This window comes from Choloepus didactylus, chromosome 3, assembly GCF_015220235.1.
Source record: "Choloepus didactylus isolate mChoDid1 chromosome 3, mChoDid1.pri, whole genome shotgun sequence".
Classification (NCBI taxonomy): Eukaryota; Metazoa; Chordata; class Mammalia; order Pilosa; family Megalonychidae; genus Choloepus; species Choloepus didactylus.
In genome coordinates this window covers 9,114,172-9,132,234 of record NC_051309.1, presented here as the reverse complement: position 1 = coordinate 9,132,234, position 18,063 = coordinate 9,114,172, and the positions used below count along the sequence as shown (strand labels likewise).

The 18,063-nt window shown below is 42.4% G+C and overlaps 1 protein-coding gene across 1 annotated transcript; it reads right to left on the bottom strand.

Moving 5' to 3' along the window:
* Positions 1-4,651: 4,651 nt before the first annotated feature.
* Positions 4,652-15,329, bottom strand: TMEM128 (transmembrane protein 128). Its single transcript, XM_037829394.1, has 5 exons — positions 15,174-15,329; positions 13,552-13,693; positions 8,548-8,706; positions 6,266-6,374; positions 4,652-4,835 (listed from the first exon to the last, which is right to left on the bottom strand). Exons 1-4 carry the CDS (start codon positions 15,268-15,270, stop codon positions 6,275-6,277), a joined length of 498 nt encoding a protein of 165 aa, XP_037685322.1. The 5' UTR covers positions 15,271-15,329; the 3' UTR covers positions 4,652-4,835; positions 6,266-6,274.
* Positions 15,330-18,063: the final 2,734 nt, after the last annotated feature.

Here is an 18,063-nt window from a genome sequence, read left to right as displayed (position 1 = left end):
GCCTGAGGCTGTTTCCATAATGGGATGAGATGGGGAGAAGAGAGGGTTCTTGGGGAATGAGTGAATTTTGCATGTGGGAAGAATATAAGTAATCTGTGGCCAAAAATTCTTTAGCAGTCCTCCTTTAGAAGGGAGGGAGTCCATGCCCCCTCCTCTTGAATGTGGGATCTGTGACCACTTGATCCAGTGGTGGGAGTGATGGTTTCTGAGCCCAGGCTCTAACAAACTGGTAGCTTCTGTTTCCTGTGGTAGGCAAAATAATGCCCACCCCCCAAAATGTACACACCCTTATCCCTGGAACCTGTGACTGTATGTTACATGGCAGAAGGCACACAGATGATACTGGGGACATTAAAATAGGGAGATCATCTTGGATTATGTGGGTGGGCCCAATCAAATCACATAGGCCCTTAGAAGGTGAAGAGGAAGGTAGATGGATCAGAGATGTGACCACAGAGAGCAGCTGAAATTCAAAGAACGGGAGGGACTCAACTCACCACTGCCAGCTCTGAAGATGAGGAAGGGGACTATGAGGCAAGGCAGGCAGGTGGCCCAAGGAAGCCAGGAACAGCCCTCAGCCGACAGCCAGCAGGGAAATGGGGACCTTGGCCCTAAAACCACAAGAAGCTGAAATCTGCCAACAATTTGAATGAGTAAGAAATGGAGTTTCCCTTAGAGCCTCTAGAGAGGAACATGGTCCTGCTGACACCTGGGTCTTAGCCCAGTGAGATCCAGAAAGGACTTCTGACCCACAGAACCACTAAGAAAATAAGCATGTGGTTTTTAAGCTTGTGGGTGCTTGTGGTGATTTGTTACAGCAAGAGAAAACAAGCATAAACGCCCGTTTTTGGAAGCCAGCTACTCTGCCATGAGGAAACCCAGCTGCCCCGTGGAGAGGTTCATGTGGACAGAAATCAACAGCTAACACCAACTTGCCAGGCAGCTGAGTGAACCACCGTGGAAGTGGGTTGTCCAGGCCCACTTGAGCCGCCCCACTGACACCGAGTAGAACAGGAACAAGTAGTTCCTGCCAGTCCCTGGTCAGATTTCGGAGCCAGGAGCAAATAAAAGGTGGCGGTTATTTTAAGCCAAGTTTTGGTGTGTTTTGTCATGCGACTGCAGGTAACTGGAACTGACAGACGTGGGAGTGAGTCCAGATGAACGAGGACCTGGGGCCCAGGCTCTGGTGGTGACCACTGCTGGCACGGAGGAAGGGCGTGATGAGAAGAACTGATGGTCCCATGACAGACACTGGCAATCAGGCTGTGAGCGAGCGGGGAGAGCACAGCACACAGCGGGCGTGTTACGAGGAGCACGCCCCGCACTGGGGTCACTTTTCACTCCTGCCACTGGAGGTGCCTGAGTTGGGGAGGGCAGGGGCTCCTGCAGGTGCCTTGAGGCTCCTGAGGCCCTTTCTGGCTCCTCAAATTCTGTATATTATGCAACATTACATATACTCTTTTGCATCGATGTCACAATACAATTTTTGAAAATGAGAAGCACACAATAGGAAATACCTCAGAGAACTCCTGGATGGAGTTTTGCTGTAAAGGGGACTAAAGAAATGCACGCTGGCTAGAGGAGCATGTGGGGCCAGACTGTCGGAAGATGGGAAATGTTATCACATGGCTGTGCGCGGACAGGAATGAGCCATCCCGAGGCAAATATGGTGAAAATGTCCAAAGTGGGGTATGAAAACTGGCAGCTGTACTGAAAGCTAGTTGCTCGCATAGCTTTAAAAATAAAATCTCAGCCACACATTAGGTTTCCATCCAAATGGGGGAATCCTATTCATCAACTTCAGATCTGAATCTGTGAGACTTAGAGGAAGTGACTTTTACGGCCAATTTTAGATTAATTTACTCTTCTGTTTGGCTCTTCTCTTCAATTCCTCCTCTTCCTTTGATGAAGAAAAGACGCTGTGATTCTGCTGCTTGGCATATACAGAATATTCCTGATGGGCAGTTCATTTACACGTTTTATGAATTCCAAGTAAACAGTTCCCAGAATTCACCAACTCTTTCCCACCTCAAGGAATACTGAATGGAATCAGACAAAGTCTAAAAAGAATAGCCTTTTTTAAAAAGAGAAAGGCATTTATCCTAACCACAGATGCCGAGGCAGCTGGCAAACTCCTCCTGCCCGATCCCTAGCCCCTCCCCCAAACCACCCTCCTACTGTCCTTTACAAGACTTGGTTATTCAGTTCTCCCGTTCCTTTCCAATTCATTTTTCTTTGCCCAAGTACAGCCAGAAACTGTTTTGCAGAAAACTGAAGAACCCTGATATAGCCAGGATCTCTAAATCTGTTTCGAATCTCCTAGAAAGACTGTTGCCTCCAAAGCTAGAGCCCAGACACAGACTTGGGGGGACCCCAATCTGGTTTTTACCCTAGTGAGCTAAGTTGGATCCAGTTATCTCTATGTTCCCTACCAATTCTAACCTTCCGGCTTCTGCAGAGATGTCTCTATCCAAACTTACTGGAGCAGCAGGGTAGCTCTCAACCTGGCCAGCACACTACAATCCCCCCAGAATCTGGATTGCCTTGCCCACCAACTGAATCCAAACCTCCGAGCTTTGGGCCTGGGCAACTAGTGTGCAACCCGGGTTGAAAACTTGGTCTTGACACTTGGATTGTCAAAGTCAGGGACCTTTTTAAGAGCACACGCTTGCTCCGACCATGTCCCTGATTTTCATGACAAACATTTACAATTGTTAACTTTGTTATCCATCACTCTGCTCAGTGGGTGCTCCTCCCACAGGCTTGTTTAGTTTTTATTTAATAGTTCTAATAAAGGAAAAGACCCTTAGATAACTTATATGGGAGTTATTTAACAGGAACAAGGATCAGGTACAACCCTTTTTAAACAAGTTTATTAAAATGTCTGTTTCTAAAAAACATGGTAATCTTCCTCCCATCCTAGCTGGACACATGAGCACACTCAGCTAATAGGCTTGTAACAAACCATATTAAACCAAAAATTCCAACTTTTGATTTCTATCCAAATAGTAAACATAAGCTGCATGTTAATATATATAGATATAGATACACACACACACACACACACACACACACACACACACATTCGTGGGGGCTGTTACTTGGACTCCTCTTTGGCCCCATCCAAGTTCCTGCTAGTGGGTCTGAACCAAGGGCTCCCTCTAATTCCGTGCCTGGCTTCTGGGGTTTGTATCGTCAACCTTGCACTGCACCCTCACATCACTGACTGACTTGGATACCTGATTCTGACCTTGCTCCTTATTTTAAACCTAGTCTTTCTATGTATCCTCACATGTACGTGCACACAAAGTCTGATTCTGTTTAGAGATCACACCTGACTATTCCCTTTGCAGACACCATGCCTTGATGTGACATTCCTGATAAATCCAAGATTCTCCTTTGTCTTTTCTTCCCTCTCCATTTTCATTTATTGAGTAAGCACTTACTAAGCTCCAGGCACTGTAATAGGTGCTTTGTAAATACTATAACTATTATTCACAATGCTACACGACAGATATTATGCACATTTCACAACTGAAGAAAGTCATTAAAAACTGAAGGGTAGGTCAATTACTCCTTGAGGTCTTAGAGGTAGGCGAGATGTGAACCAGGATCCATCTGACCCCAATCCTTGAGTTCCCTCCCTTACAGCCTCCGGCTCCAAATTATTTACTTTCAGGACTTCAGAGGGTGCACCTCAGAGATCAGGTGCCAACTGTTTCAAGGAAACCACCTCCTAACGACAAACACTACCCACAGTAAAAAGGGCTGATTTGTATTTCACCTCCTCTTCCTGCCCATGCAAAATCTGTGGGAGAAACACAAATTAGCAGGGCAATGGCCAACAGCTAGGTGGTTCCCAGGAAGTGGGAAGCAGCAGGGCCAATAGCACCAACTGGGCTCCGGACCCTGAAGGCCGCCGCATGGGCCCCCCACGTCCTTATAACCAGACAGTGCAGGTGTGGAGCGAGTCAGGTCTTCACTGGAAGTCACGGCCACAGCGAAAAGATCGACACCAGGTACCTTCTAGGTCACATTGCTTATGATATATTTTAGGTTTAATGTGAACATTTTTGGTGCTAAATATTTTTTTCATGAGGTCCCTGAAGGACAGAATAGCCTGCTCCAAAAAGAGAACTATTCCAAAGTCTATGTCCTCAAAACTCACAAGAAGTTTATAAAAATAATTTATTTAAATTTTAAGGAAAAAATTTATATATTTAAAAATGATTAAAAGTTCATAGGTTAAACAAATGCTAAAAGCCCAATAATTTACACAATGATAAAATCTAAAGTGATTTCAAAGACACTGAAAACACAAAATACTATAAATTGGTCCTCTTGCCTAAAAAAGCTATTATAAAAATTAAGAGAGAGTAATTTTGTAAGGTGGATAAAAGGCACATGACAATATCATCCCTTTATATACATATCCAGTCATGTTACACAATGAACTAGCCTCCTGCTATTCTTTAAAGAACAGTGTAAACAATTTATTTACAATATTGGGAGTGCATTATGCACTTAACAATAAAACTTTGCTAAATTTTTACATCACTACTTTCTCCAAAACTTCAAATGGATCAACATTTCGAAAGTTATTTCTAGGTAACATGGACATCTGGAAAATTCAATAATCACTTGAGCTTAATAATATGCCAATGAAATATAATTTATTCTGATTTCAACTATGGATCTCTAAAGTCACAATTTATTCAAGGAAACCACTCACTTCATAGATAGGAGAATACATTATAGCTTTTTCCTTATCTGTCTGTGTCACTTTCAGCTAGCTGGATGTCAGTCATTCACTTTAAATTTGAATGCCTTCAAACCTGAAAGAAAATAAGTATTTATGTGCCAAGTAAGACATTCTATTTTAAGCTACTGAATTTAATATTAAAACACCCAGCTCAGCCTAGACGCCCACAACACTAACTGGTCCTCCACTGCCAATTATAAATTCATGTCGGTAGAGTCAAAAGCTCCAGAGTATCTGTAAAATCTCAAGTGAATAGGCAAAGAAGACTTAACATTAGAAGAGGGGCAGGCGCTAGGTCGGAGGAGGGGGGAGGGGGGAAGGGGGGGCAGAGTCTAGGTAAGAGGGGAGGGGCGGGGTTAGAGGATGGGGTGGGGGGAGGCAAGACCAGCGGCGGGGGTGGGGGGCGGAGGTGGGGGGAAGGGGGCGGGCAGGAGGTCAGAGGAGGGAAAGTTCTGAGACCTGAGAACTCAGGAGCCCTGGGCTGCCTGAGGTGACCCGTGGAGAGAGGGGTAATGGGCCCCCTGAGCACAGTCCCCGGGGTCCCTGGACACAGCCCGACAGACCCAGGAGACGCCAGGGGCAACTATGTTCAGATCAGTAAGGAGATTACCTCCACTTCTTCACAAGCTTACAGTGCCTTTTCTTTAAAATCCCCAAGGGAGACCACTCTGTTAACTGCAATGCCATTTTTTTTAGCATCCCCCTCTTTACTTTGGGTATTCACTTCGACTTCTCCGGGCCTCGGTCCTCATCTCTGTAAAGTGACACTTGGAGGACATCTCCTCCAAGCTCTGATGTCAGGGAGCTGAAGGGAGGGGCTGCTTTAACTTTTCCACCTGGCCCTCAGCGTGCACAGGGATGCTTATTTATTTTTTAAATGCATACTTCTTTAATAAATGAGTAATTGGATACTCAGCAAACAGACCCCACTCTCAGGCAGCAGGCCCAGGGATGTGGTGGTCTGTGGGGAGGCAGACTTTCCATAAAAAAAACACAGCAGAAAAGGCTGATGTGTCCTCCTTCAAGTTTTTTTGAAGCAACTGTCAGTTAGAAAATAGCAAAAATCCGCCCCCCCCCAAAAGGGTAAAATAACCCACTCTTTTTATTTTCCCATTTCTTAAAAACAAATCTATTCACCTGTCATTTGCATATAAGTTGATGGAAGTTAACTTTAAAACAAGGCATTATAATATGAGAACTTATTTATATTTAAAGGTGCAAATACTGTCTTCATGAAATCTTTGAAAAGCAGGGTGGTTTCTCTAAAAACTCATCACTTAGAACTAAATGATAAAAGAAGGTAACAGGGGAGAGGCAGTAAGAGGGGAGAGGCAGTAAGAGGGGGAGCCTCCCCCCTCCTAACATTCTATGGATGAACAGCTCTGGGATATACATGACTGAAAATAATTCAGTCTCTTATAGCTGTGTGCAGTGAAATACATCAGGAAGGACATTTTTCAAATGAGTTCATTATTAGAAAAACCATTCCTTTAGAAGCCTTACCTTTAGAAATCATCCAAGGAGTGAGATAAACATTATAACCCCCATAAACTGGGTAAACAACAACAAAGGAGTGAAAAATGACCACACATGCCATAAAGCAATATTGAAGCTGAAAGAAAAGCAAACAAATAAACAGTTGACAACCATAACTCTAATATACACAAATATATTTCATCCTAGAATCTAGATTTAAAGAATTCACTTTTTACTCAGTTTGGGGAAGCTCACTAGCCAGCAACTTGCTATGTATCATGTTCCTCAGATATGTGATTTAGCCCAAGTCAGAAAACTCTGAATAAACTTATGGAACTATCCCTGCCTCTTCACAAAGAACCTGGGACTGGACCACTTAGGAGGCTGCTAACAGGAGTGGGCATGGCTTAACAGACGCTCAAATCTCTTAAAGTCACGGTCTACAAAGGAACATGAACTAAAATGGTTTGAGCCTACTTTTATCTCACATACTATCAAACTATCATGGAAAAAAAGACAGTTAAAACCATTTTCTCTTAGAAACAGAATGAAAAATTTACCAATTGCTTTAAATTTTCCATTGAGAAAAACACTATTCCTATCACCAAGGTAAGAATAAAACACTTGCTAAATGCAAATGATTTTTAATGACTGAACTGTAAGAGCAGAAGCCAATAAAGGGGAAACTATAATCAATTAAGTAAGTTTTTCACAGTTACTGCTTCTACTATGTAATATTTTGATAAATATAAATTTTAAATTACTATAACCCTACTTTTTATTAAAAAATAAAATGACATTCTGGGGGAGAGCTTAGCCTTAGAAGTCAAGTCACACATGCTTACCCACATCACTGAAGGTTCACTAATAACACCAAAACGTAATATATTGCAAATATCCTTAAACTTCAATGACAGAAAATAAATCATAGAGAACATACATTTAAACTAAATAATGTAAAAAAGTGTGGGGTTTTTCCAAAAATCAATATTCAATTACTATAAAGAAAGGAAAAAACTTGAAGCACTATAAACAGTATAAAAAGTTTTCTTTCTGATTGGAAAGACTATGGGATTTATTCCTTTGTGTTTTTCTATGATTTACAAATTCTTCTTCAAAAGAGCAAGTATTACTTTTGTAAACACCACCCCCCCAACCCTGAGTACCTAATAATTTATGAAGAAGGATATTCACTGTGACACTGTTTGCAGCAATAAAAGAATAAAAATAACTATAAGTGCAACAACAGGGAACCGGTTGAATGAATCAAGGTATGTTCGTGCAGTGAATAGTTTTCTATTTGTGTCTTTAGTGTATTAGTTTTCTCTAGTGTCAGTGCTAAAAAGAATGAGGCATATCTACATGTACCAGTATGATGGAAGAATTCCAAACTATATGGTTCCATTAAAAAAAAAAAAAAAAAAAGAAGAAGAAGAAGAAGAAGAAAGACATACCACCACTTTGGAAAACAAATTTGGGCACTATTCACCAAAGTTGGATATAGGCATACCCTATGAGGCAACAATTTCACATATAGGTGTACGTGTGTGTTTGTGTGTATATGTCAATCATTCCAACAGAAGTATGTGCACATTTGCTACAAGAAATATTTACAAGAATGTTCTCAGCAGCATTGTTCATAACCACCCCAAAATTAAAAACAACCCAAAGCTATCAACAGTAGAACAGATAAATTAACTGAGATTCAGTTACCCCAATGGAATGCCAACACACATTATGGATAAATCATACAAACATAATGTTGCACAGAAACAGCCAAATGTAAAAAAATATATACGATATTGCCTATAAAGTTCAAAAATTAGACAAAATAAAAAGTATTTAACGGATGCATATTTTGATGATGAAGTATCAAGAAAAGCAAGGAAGTTATTACCATAAAGGTCCCCTAGTGCCTCTCTCTGGGCAGGAAGGAAGGTGCAATTATTTTTTGGGAGGAGCCTGCGGCAGCTCCTGGGTGCGGGTGTGTTTCTCTTTCTTGATCTGGGTGAGCTTTATGCCAGTGTTCATTTTGTGGTAATTCATTCAGCTGTGTATTTTCTCCACTTTTCACAATGAAAAAGATTCAAAAAGCAAAATGCAGAATATATACAGAATGTCACCATTTAGTTTTAAATAACTAAATGCATGAAGAGAAAAAAGTACTACTGAAAAGGGAACTGAGGAATAGGAACGTCAGGGAGATGACTTCTCCGTTACATCTTTTTTCTTTTGAATTTTGTACTATGTACAACCTTACCTGATACAATTTTTTTTTTAATTCCTGAGTCATTTCAAAGCTAACTCACCAAATTCCCGCTGCAATAAAAGCAGCTGTTGTAATGGGTATCAACGTTGGGTACTTGGTATCATAATCTTCAATTCCACAATGCCATTCCAGATAGAGTATGCAGTAAAATGCGATCAACAAGCTGACAAGCAACAAAGCACCACCAGAGAGAAACCAACTATAGAGACAAAAAGAAAATAACGGTTGAAAGCATTTAGCAAATCAGCAAATATCTTCAAAGTTTTCATTAGTCTGAAAATCATGCTGATTTCTAGGAAGGGTATCAACCAGGGCATAAGTGGTGCGGGGCCCATGGTTACGGAGTCCCAGCTTTCAGAAAGTCTTGATCTAATGGGAAGTGGGGGTGAGAAAAGATGAGACATGCGACAAGAAAGGATTAAGACATCTTTAAATACGTGTGTGTGTGTGTGTGTGTGTGTGAGTATACATACACACACCTTCATCAACCATTCAACAAAGACAGGACCCTGGTTACAGCAATGCATTTTCTTTAAAAATACAGGAAAAGAGCAGCTTTCTGGTTGTTTCTGAAGTTTTGATGTAATGGCAACGAGAAAAATTCTCAACAGATGCCATCAACTCCTCCAGGTAAAGTAGGATTACTTGAAATACTGAAAATCAATTGGGAAGACAGTGAATTCCAATTTTTCCTCATAAAAGATTTCCAAAGGGAATCTTCCCATTATCTGAAGATATACAATCCTTCCCTGAGGAGCAATGTCTTTCCAATTCCACCTAAGACCTGATTATATCTGTGTGAGGCAACCCCATCAGCCCCTTCCTCCCAGAACCTGCTGGTCAGAGAAGGAAGCCAGATTTGGGGACTTTAGTTCCTCTCCTGTTGTCCCAACTCCATCCACTAGCCCCATGATCTTCTGCTTCTCCATGGGAGAAGCAAGACTGGCACTGCATGTAGGAGAGAGGGAAACAGATGGACAAGACGATGAAGCCACAAGACAGGGCACTGAGTGAATGTCTCAGAAATGGCAATGTTCCAGATTTCTTTAAAGAATTTTATGATGATGCAATTCTGGAGTTCAGAATTCTCAGGGTCAGTGTAGAGCAGGGGTTCAGAGTATGGCCTCTGACATCTATCTGTTGGGCATTGAATCTCAGGAAACATTGCAGTTAACTCACAGAATGGCTGTGAGAATTAAAGTGTGTAGAAAGGTGCTTCTCCCACAGCTAACCCCTTGACAGTGACATTATAATTATTCCACTGATGCTCTCAATGAGAAAACTATTGCCATGGTCCTCTTTACGAGGGGTCTTCAAAGACTTCTCTTTTGCTAGAGCGTGCATTCTCAATGGGATGGTATTATCCCCAAAGTGGAGGAAGTCTTACTTCCTTTTATTATTTATTATTCCCTTATTCCTTGTGTAAAGCACAAATACACATCCAGCGCATGAGCAAATGCAGTTTATCTGTGGTAGTAAAGTTCCATGGGGCAGGACTGATAAGGAAAAAAAGTCTCAAAAAGGCTCCTTTGTGGAGTGTTCATCAAATAAAAGTTGAAGAACACCATGCCAGAGGCCTGGTGATCTCTCTGATCCTACAAAATCCTCTCACCTATTCATTTCCAATTTATCTTCAAATGGAATCCTAGCGTGGCTTCTCTGCCCAGATATGGTAAAGAATATAAACAAACTGAAAAAACTGCCTGAACAAAATACAATACTGCATGTCAGTGGTCTTCAACCTGGCCATGTGTAAGAGTCGCCTCTGCAACTTCCTACAAGGAAGCTATCTTGCCCCAGTCCCCAAAATTCTGACTTGGGTCTGAGGAAGGCCCTGAGCATCTGGGTTTTTAATTTTAGGTTTATTTTATTTTATTTTGTTAAGCACAAAACCAGATTTTTTTTTTAAGTGATTTCCAAAGTATCACAATTTTTTTCTTTAATAGTGACCTGTCCATCCTACCTTTGAATATACAATCTTACAGGCCTGAGTAGATTTAAAGAATGCTAATGCCTAGAACTTCTGAATTTAGGTTTACAATAAGGCAAAATGAAATTACCTCAGCTATCAGAGGAACAAGCCATTTCCAAGAAAGTGGAACACAGCCTGCAATGCCTTTTAGGTACCCTCTCATCAAGGCTGCTCTAACTTCCCACTGCTAACTGAGTCCCTCACTGAGAATATACTACTACTCAAAATCCTCAGCCTTTGACTCTCCACTAAGTGGGACCTGACTCCCAGGGCTGTAAATTCCCCTGGCAATGCGGGATAGGACTCCTGGGGATGAATCTGGACCCAGCATCATGGGCTTGAGAACATCTTCTTGACCAAAAGGGGGATGTGAAATGAAATGCAATAAAGTTTCACTGGTAAAGAGATTTCAAATGGAGTCGAGAGGTCACTCTGGTGGGCATTCTTATGCACTATACAGATAACCCTTTTTAGATTTTAACGTACTGGAATAGTTAGAAGTAAATATGTGAAACTACCAAACTCCAATCCAGTAGCCTTGACTCCTGAAGACGATTGTATAACAATGTAGATTACAAGGGGTGACAGTGTGATTGTGAAAACCTTGTGGATCGCACTCCCTTTATCCAGTGTATGGATGGATGAGCGAAGAATGGAGACAGAAACTAAATGAAAAATAGGGTGGGGTGAGGGAATGATTTGGGAGTTCTGTTTTACTTTTATTTTTTATTCTTATTCTGATTCTTTCTGGTGTAAGGAAAATGTTCAAAAATAGATTGGAGTGATGAGTGCACAACTATGTAAAGATACTGTGAACAGTTGATTGTACCATGGATGACTGTATGGTATGTGAATATATCTCAATAAAACTGAATTAAAAACAAAACATAACAAAACACAGTGCTCATTAACAAAACCCCCAATTGCAAACTTAGAGGCGAGGCATCTTTAAATGTCACAGGAATCTGCAGAGGCATGATACAATTGCTGACCATATCCTAATAAAGAACTTTCTAATGTAAAAAAAAAAAAAAAAAAAAAAATCCTCAGCCTGTGTTTACACAATTATGTCTTTTTTATCTAAGACGACACTTTTTTTGAGGGTAGATCTACAACTTGTACTTCCTTTTCATCCTCCACAACCCCTGGTCCCAGAGTCTGAATCCTGGCCTTGCCACACAACAGCTGTGGGTATTTCACTGACTACATCTTATACATGTAATTAGTTTCTTACCTCACCAATTTCTTTAAAGTGGAACTACTGAAGAAACTTAACATAAGGACACAAACAGATAAGCCCTCCCACCTCACCTAAAAAAACTTAGGTCCAATTCCCAAGGTGGGGCTGGGTAAGGCTCCCTCCTAGGTGCTCCCGTAGCATCCCAGGCAGACACTTAGGTGGCACCTACCACATAGCCTGTTAACTTGTCTGTCTTGGCCCAGGACAAGCTCCTGGAAAGCCAGTCGTGTGCTTTATTTATCACCATAACCGATCGCCTAGCATATTTCAGACTCTCAAGAAATATTTGGTGAAGGAGCAGCTGCTACTTGTGGAGTTTGGAGAACCCATTCCCTATTTTCCAGGCCCAGATTCTATACCAATTAGGAGAGATGAAGGAGGTAGGCTGAGGAAGATCAAATGCCAGCTTTATCACTGATGGAGCTGTGGGGAGAACATGGCTTTCGTGAGTGGTGACAAAGGGCTTCTCGATACTGAAACCCAGAATTAGACAGACATACCCACTGGTATGCAATGAACCTCCAGAGATTCTTTTAATTTGGGGGCTGCCCCATAAAATGTATGGAAATCAGACCAGAATTTGTGGTTCCTGTGACTGGCTGCAGTGAGGGAAGAAGGTGCTAAGCTACATATGACCAGTTCTTCATCCCAATCTCAATCAGGTAAGTCACACCATCTCCCAAGAAGGAGTAAGAGAGACAAAAAGATGTTTAAAGAAAGTCCCTGCTTATGGAAATAAGAAAAGAGAGGAACAAGCTTTCATTAAACCCTTCAATGGTTTAAACAAACTCCCCTATGCCCACTCCTACTCCCCTTCCAGAAGTCACTGCTCCTCCTGAAAGCTTCTTGAGAAGAGATTCTGTGTCTCCCCCTGGACCCACAGGATCAAAGAGCTCTGTCTGCATCTTTCCAACCCACTGGTATTTCCAAACAATTACTCTTGCACCCCAAGTAAACCACCCCTCCCACTGCCAGATCTGGAGCTCACCAGCCTCTCTCCCTTTTCTCTATTATCCAGGGGCCCAAAGATTATTTTCTGATGTTCACTAAGGACTCTGGGCTATGATTCACGACCTTCTCTGTGTCAGCTCCTGACAGCATATTTACAGGATCTCAATCCCCAGGAATGACAGTCCATCTGATATCCTGCCTAGCATTAAAGCTCCTATCTCTTCCCACTAGTGACTCCACCTCAACTCGAATTCAGTCACACCCTAGACCCTGTTAGCAGTAACCACTCTCTGAAAACACACCCTGAGACCCCGTTCTCCCCTCATCACAGCTCATTCCCCTCTCCCACTACACCTACATTTTGTCTTCACGAAGTCCTTCAAAGTCTTTATCCCTCCATTTTCTCCAACTGGATTTAGCCCTTCCTAAATTCACTACCTTCCCCCTCCAAAGAAAAAGGATTTTTCCACTGCAGGGCTCAGAGCTATCCCACTGGGCATGGGCTCAACAAGGGCCACAAGGTGGCCGAGAACGTGAGCAAGCTGAGGCACAGTCACCGCCACGGGCACCTCACCAAGCGCACCTAGTTCTTGGGGTGATCGGAGAGGTATGCAGCTCCACCTCACATGAGCAGAGGCCATGGAGCTGCTCCAGGTCTCCAAGGACAAGTGGGCCCTCAAGTTCATCAAGAAAAGGGTGGGGACACACATCTATGCTGAGAGAATGAGAGAGGAGCTGAGCCACATCCTGGATGCTATGAGGAAAGCAGCTGCCAAAAAAGACTGTGCCTCCTCTCAAGTGCATCAAAAAACCTTTACAGGAAGGAAAAAAAAAAAAAAAAGGCAAGGTGTTTAAATTATGAAGCAATAAAGTTTTCTTACCTACTAGTGTGAATGTTTTCTTTAATAGCTTTAAAGAAGTCAACATAATAGGTCACAACAATGGATGCCAAAATCCAGAATCCAGAATGAATATTAAGTCTTGGAAGAGGTTTCTCCTTTTTCTCAACAGCTGCAGAGGTTTCTGCAAACAGTAAGCATTTCAATTTATGATGTTATCATGACTTTATGAGGAAAAATGATACCTATTTTAAACCAAATAAAATAATGTCCTAGAGCTTTCTAATAACCGTATTCTTTCCCATTATATCACAGAAGTCTTCTGCAAAACAATTAAGATACATTTATATTTGCAGAAATAATAAATAGGAGCCTACTATAAAATATGTTCTATATAGTAGGCATTTACTCTAAATGAATTTCGAAATCATTCAAAATTGAAGTCATTCAGAAAGAGTGATGCCATATGGTACTGTAGGAATTTTAATATTTCACATTTCTTCTAAGACAGCAATCATGTTAATTAACAAAAACACAAAAGGCAAGCATTTGGAACACAAAATGGGCTTGTGATCTCCCAAGAACACATCTTATAATCAAACATTTTAATTATTTTAAAAAAACACAAGCTTCTGATGCAGATCGTGGAAAGGACACAATGTACAGTGTGAATCAGGTGCCAGAAGTCTAGTCCTAGCACAATGCTGTCTAGATAAGTGATGGACAAGTTATTTCTTCCATTTGGAACCAGACTTGAAAGAGGGGGTAGGTGGCGGGTGGGTCAGCTAAGTCATTTCAACAGGTTCCCCTGGTGATTCTGACAAGTCCTCTTTCAGTTCATGTGAGTACTACTAGCTGAGATCTGAGATTCTCAGCCTTTAGCTGCCCATCAGAATCCATGGGGAATGTGCTAATAATACAGATTCTGGGGAATAATCTCAAAATTTAGCATGCCTGGTCACATTATTTTATGTGTTAATTTTGAAAAGGTAACAGATGCACAGTTTACCACACAGAGAACAAAATAACCTAAAATGAAGTCTCTCTCAGTCCTATTTTTAACCCCAGTTTCCCTTCCCAGAAGCAACCACCAGTATCACTTTCCACTGAATTCTTTCAGGGACATTTTAGGAAGCTACAGGTGAACACACAACACAGGTTCTGTTTTGTTCTGCACCTTCGTTTGAAAATCTTCCACACTGGTACATTAAGTCTGCCTGGTGTATATGTATGAATATATACAAATTTACTTCACCAGCCCTCGGCTGTAGCTATCTCTAGTAATCTATTACAAACAATGCCGAGATGAAATACTTTTCACATACGTCTTTACGTACTTGTACAAGTAGGTTTGACAAATTCTTAGAAGTGGAATCGGTGGGTATTTTAAGTTCTAATGGCTATTACCCAACAAGTGGCATAATTATTTTCAGCCAGCTCTCCAGGGAATTCTACGCACAGCTGAGATGGCGATCTCGAAGGATCTTGAGGATACTAAATACCCAGTTTCCAAAACTCCTTGACAAGTATCACAGCCTCGAAAATCGAAACCCAGTCCCTCCTGAGCGGCGGCTGCGGAAAGCCCGCAAGACCGGCCGTTAACAGGCGCCTCACTCCCGGGAACCTCGGCACGGCTCGGAGCGCGGCGGGGGACAGCGCCTCACCAGGCCTGGAGCCACCATCTTCGTCCAGCGGAACCTCGGTGTCCGGCGGGAACAGGTATCGCCGGCGGAGACTCTCCCGCGCCCGCTGAGCGTCCATCTTCGCACCGCCCCCGAAACGGGACGGAAGTGACGTCAATTCACCAGCACTTCCGGCGTCGCTCCTGGGCGGGCTCCTGGCGCCAAAGGTGGAAACTATGTTTTCTTTGCGGGTTCAGTTCGTGAAAGTTGTTGCGGGTGCAACGGTTTCAACGCTCAAGTTAGCAAACGTGGTTTAAGTTTCAAAATACAAATCCAGGAAAACAAAACAAAACTGATCCACCCCGGCCGAAGACATCCGGATCAGCGGAAGCCCAGGAGGACCAAGACCACCGACGCCGCGGAATTCGCTCTGGGAAGGGATGCGCGGCCCTGAGACGTCGCTTTGTTGGTTTTCCTCTCTGCTTCCGGGGCCTTCCTTGGCTGCTTTGTTCCCAAAGCATCAAAAAATACCCTCCATCCCAGCTTCGACTCTCAGTTCCCATTTTTTTTCCTATTCTGCTCTTTAGGAGTCGCCCAACTCTACCTGAAAGGGTGGAAGGCCGCCCCGTGGGGAGGAAGAACGCAGGGCCAGGGAAAGACGGGGGCGCCGGGCACTCGCCACCTTGGGCAAGAACTAACCCGCCCGGGGCCTGTTTCCTCTTCTCCGCAACAGGGATTATGCCCGCCTCAGACTTATCGTGAGATTTAAACGAGAAGTGCCAATCTGTAGTTCACTTCTAGCTATAGTCTTGCTCACAGCCGAGTTGTGAAAACAACCTAGCCAGGAATGTGGGAGCTAAATTACCTTCCCAGCAACCTCATCCTCCTGCCACTAATGCCCATAAATCAAAGGCTTTTCTCTGGTCATTAGTTGACAACTTTTCTCCACGGATAATCCTGTTTATTATTCTTTTACCCTACCTTACCTTACCCTACCTATTGTATCATGCGTGAGAAATTTTGTGTGCTTGACCAGTTTACAAACGTTTAGGGAGCATCTATTTGCAAAGTACTGTTAGGCACCATGCAAGGCAGTGATGATAGAATAAGACACTGCCTTTGCAAAGACACAGCTAATTACCTTATAGTGTGATATTTATAAATGTACAGAAGCGTTTTAATTCAGTCAAACATTTGCTGAGTGGCTACATGTGCTAAAGTGCTGAGAACAGAGGTAAGAAAGAATCTAGTGGAAGGGACAATTTCAATGCACTACCATAATAGAAACCCCCTGCATAGGGTTATGGGAGTCCGGAACAAAAAGCAGTTTACTCTGCTGGAGTGCTGTGACGGAGCCAGGAGGGTGGCTTGGGGTGAATTGAATACAAAGATGGATAGACCAAAAGCCTAACAAGAAGTAAAATTTAAATTGATTAGTAGGTGCTCTTTAATATTTCGTGGGTATTTGTTAAGGAATGCAGTAATATTCAAGGAAAGAAGGTCAAGTTTCTCCTGTTCTTTTTCATCATTTCTTCAGCTTTTCTTGCAAAACCTTTTGAAGCAAAGGGTTTATCAGCTGGGTGGATCATATGGCCTTTCTAAACAATACCTCCCTTTTCCTGTTTTTTGTTTTTTTTTTTTTTCCTTTTCAGACTCCCAAATAGAATAGGGGTTCATCTCTTCAAAGCTGACTGGAGTCTTTGCCCTCCCCTTTTTCTCTTAGGGACCTAGAAACCTTGTTAACAGGAAGTGAATTCCTCCTATCAAATAGTCTCCTATTGACTGTTTCCTTGCAAAAGGGTCAATGCTGGGTCTTCCTGGTAACTAAATATTCCCAAGGGCATCACCAGATTCCTGGTTTACTGTAAGTAGTATGTTCAGGGCCGATCGGGTTTCCCCCTTTGGTGGTTTCAGGGCTTTTACATTTGGATCTGACATCCTTCCAGCTTTTTGTCTCCCCTGATATTTTAAATGGCACTATTTGCACACTGTGTTGGTGATACTTAAAAGCAGGTTGGAAAAAGCCCAATATATAATGACCACCATTGCTGGGGACTCCATTAAACAGTTCTTAAGTATGTGTACTGTGCACCTGAATTATAGATACATGATAACAGATTGCTGTCAACCAGGACATTTTCATTTTCACCATGGACTACTTATGGGAAAAATATGAACCTGACTACAACCTTTGCTGGCATCCCATTAGAACATGGCCAACTCCAAGGCATTTAGAGGCTCATGAATCCTGGCTCCACCACTGTGGGATCTTGGGCAAGTTATTTCACTGTCCTAAGCATCAATTTCCTCATATGAGAAATGGCAGGTCCCAAAATGAAAATAAATGTATGCAAATTGCTTAGCCTGGTGCCTGACCTATAGTTGGTGTTTAATCCATCCTAATTTGCCTTGCCAGGTCTTCAAGGTCCGCATCCTGTTCACTTCTTCAGCAGTTATTCCCTTCTCAGGCTCCAGCTACACTTTTTTCATGTTTCTCTTCCAGTAATTATTACTCTTTATGGCAATTTTCCTTTTGCTTGTCCTTTCCTTACCCGATTGTGGTAACCAACTGTATCAGAATCTCCCTAGTGCCTTGCCTTGGCACGTACAGCAGGATCTCCACTATCCAGTTTTCCCTTTGGCCCTTGATCACACTTAACTGGTCTTTGTTGTGGACATAAACTCATCCTCCTGCCACTAATGCCCATAAACCAAAGGCTTTTCTCTGGTCATTAATTGACAACTTTTCTCCACAGATAATCCTCTTTATTATTCTTTTACCCTACCTTACCTTCCCCTACCTATTGCATCATGCATGAGAAATTTTGTGTGCTTGACCAGTTTACAAACATTTACTGTACTGGTCCTATTCAGTTCTCAAGAGGCTGGCTGTGTCATAGGGAACGGCACATGACCCAAACCAGAGTTGTCA

Bases quoted from the DNA above. Each gene is read 5' to 3' on its own strand.
- TMEM128 (XM_037829394.1), bottom strand. From the start codon at position 15,270: ATGGACGCTCAGCGGGCGCGGGAGAGTCTCCGCCGGCGATACCTGTTC. The intron at 13,694-15,173 runs GTGAGGCGCTGT...TACTGTTTGCAG, and splicing joins AGATGGTGGCTCCAGGCCTG to AAACCTCTGCAGCTGTTGAG. The intron at 8,707-13,551 runs GTAAGAAAACTT...TTGTCTCTATAG, and splicing joins GAAAACATTCACACTAGTAG to TTGGTTTCTCTCTGGTGGTG.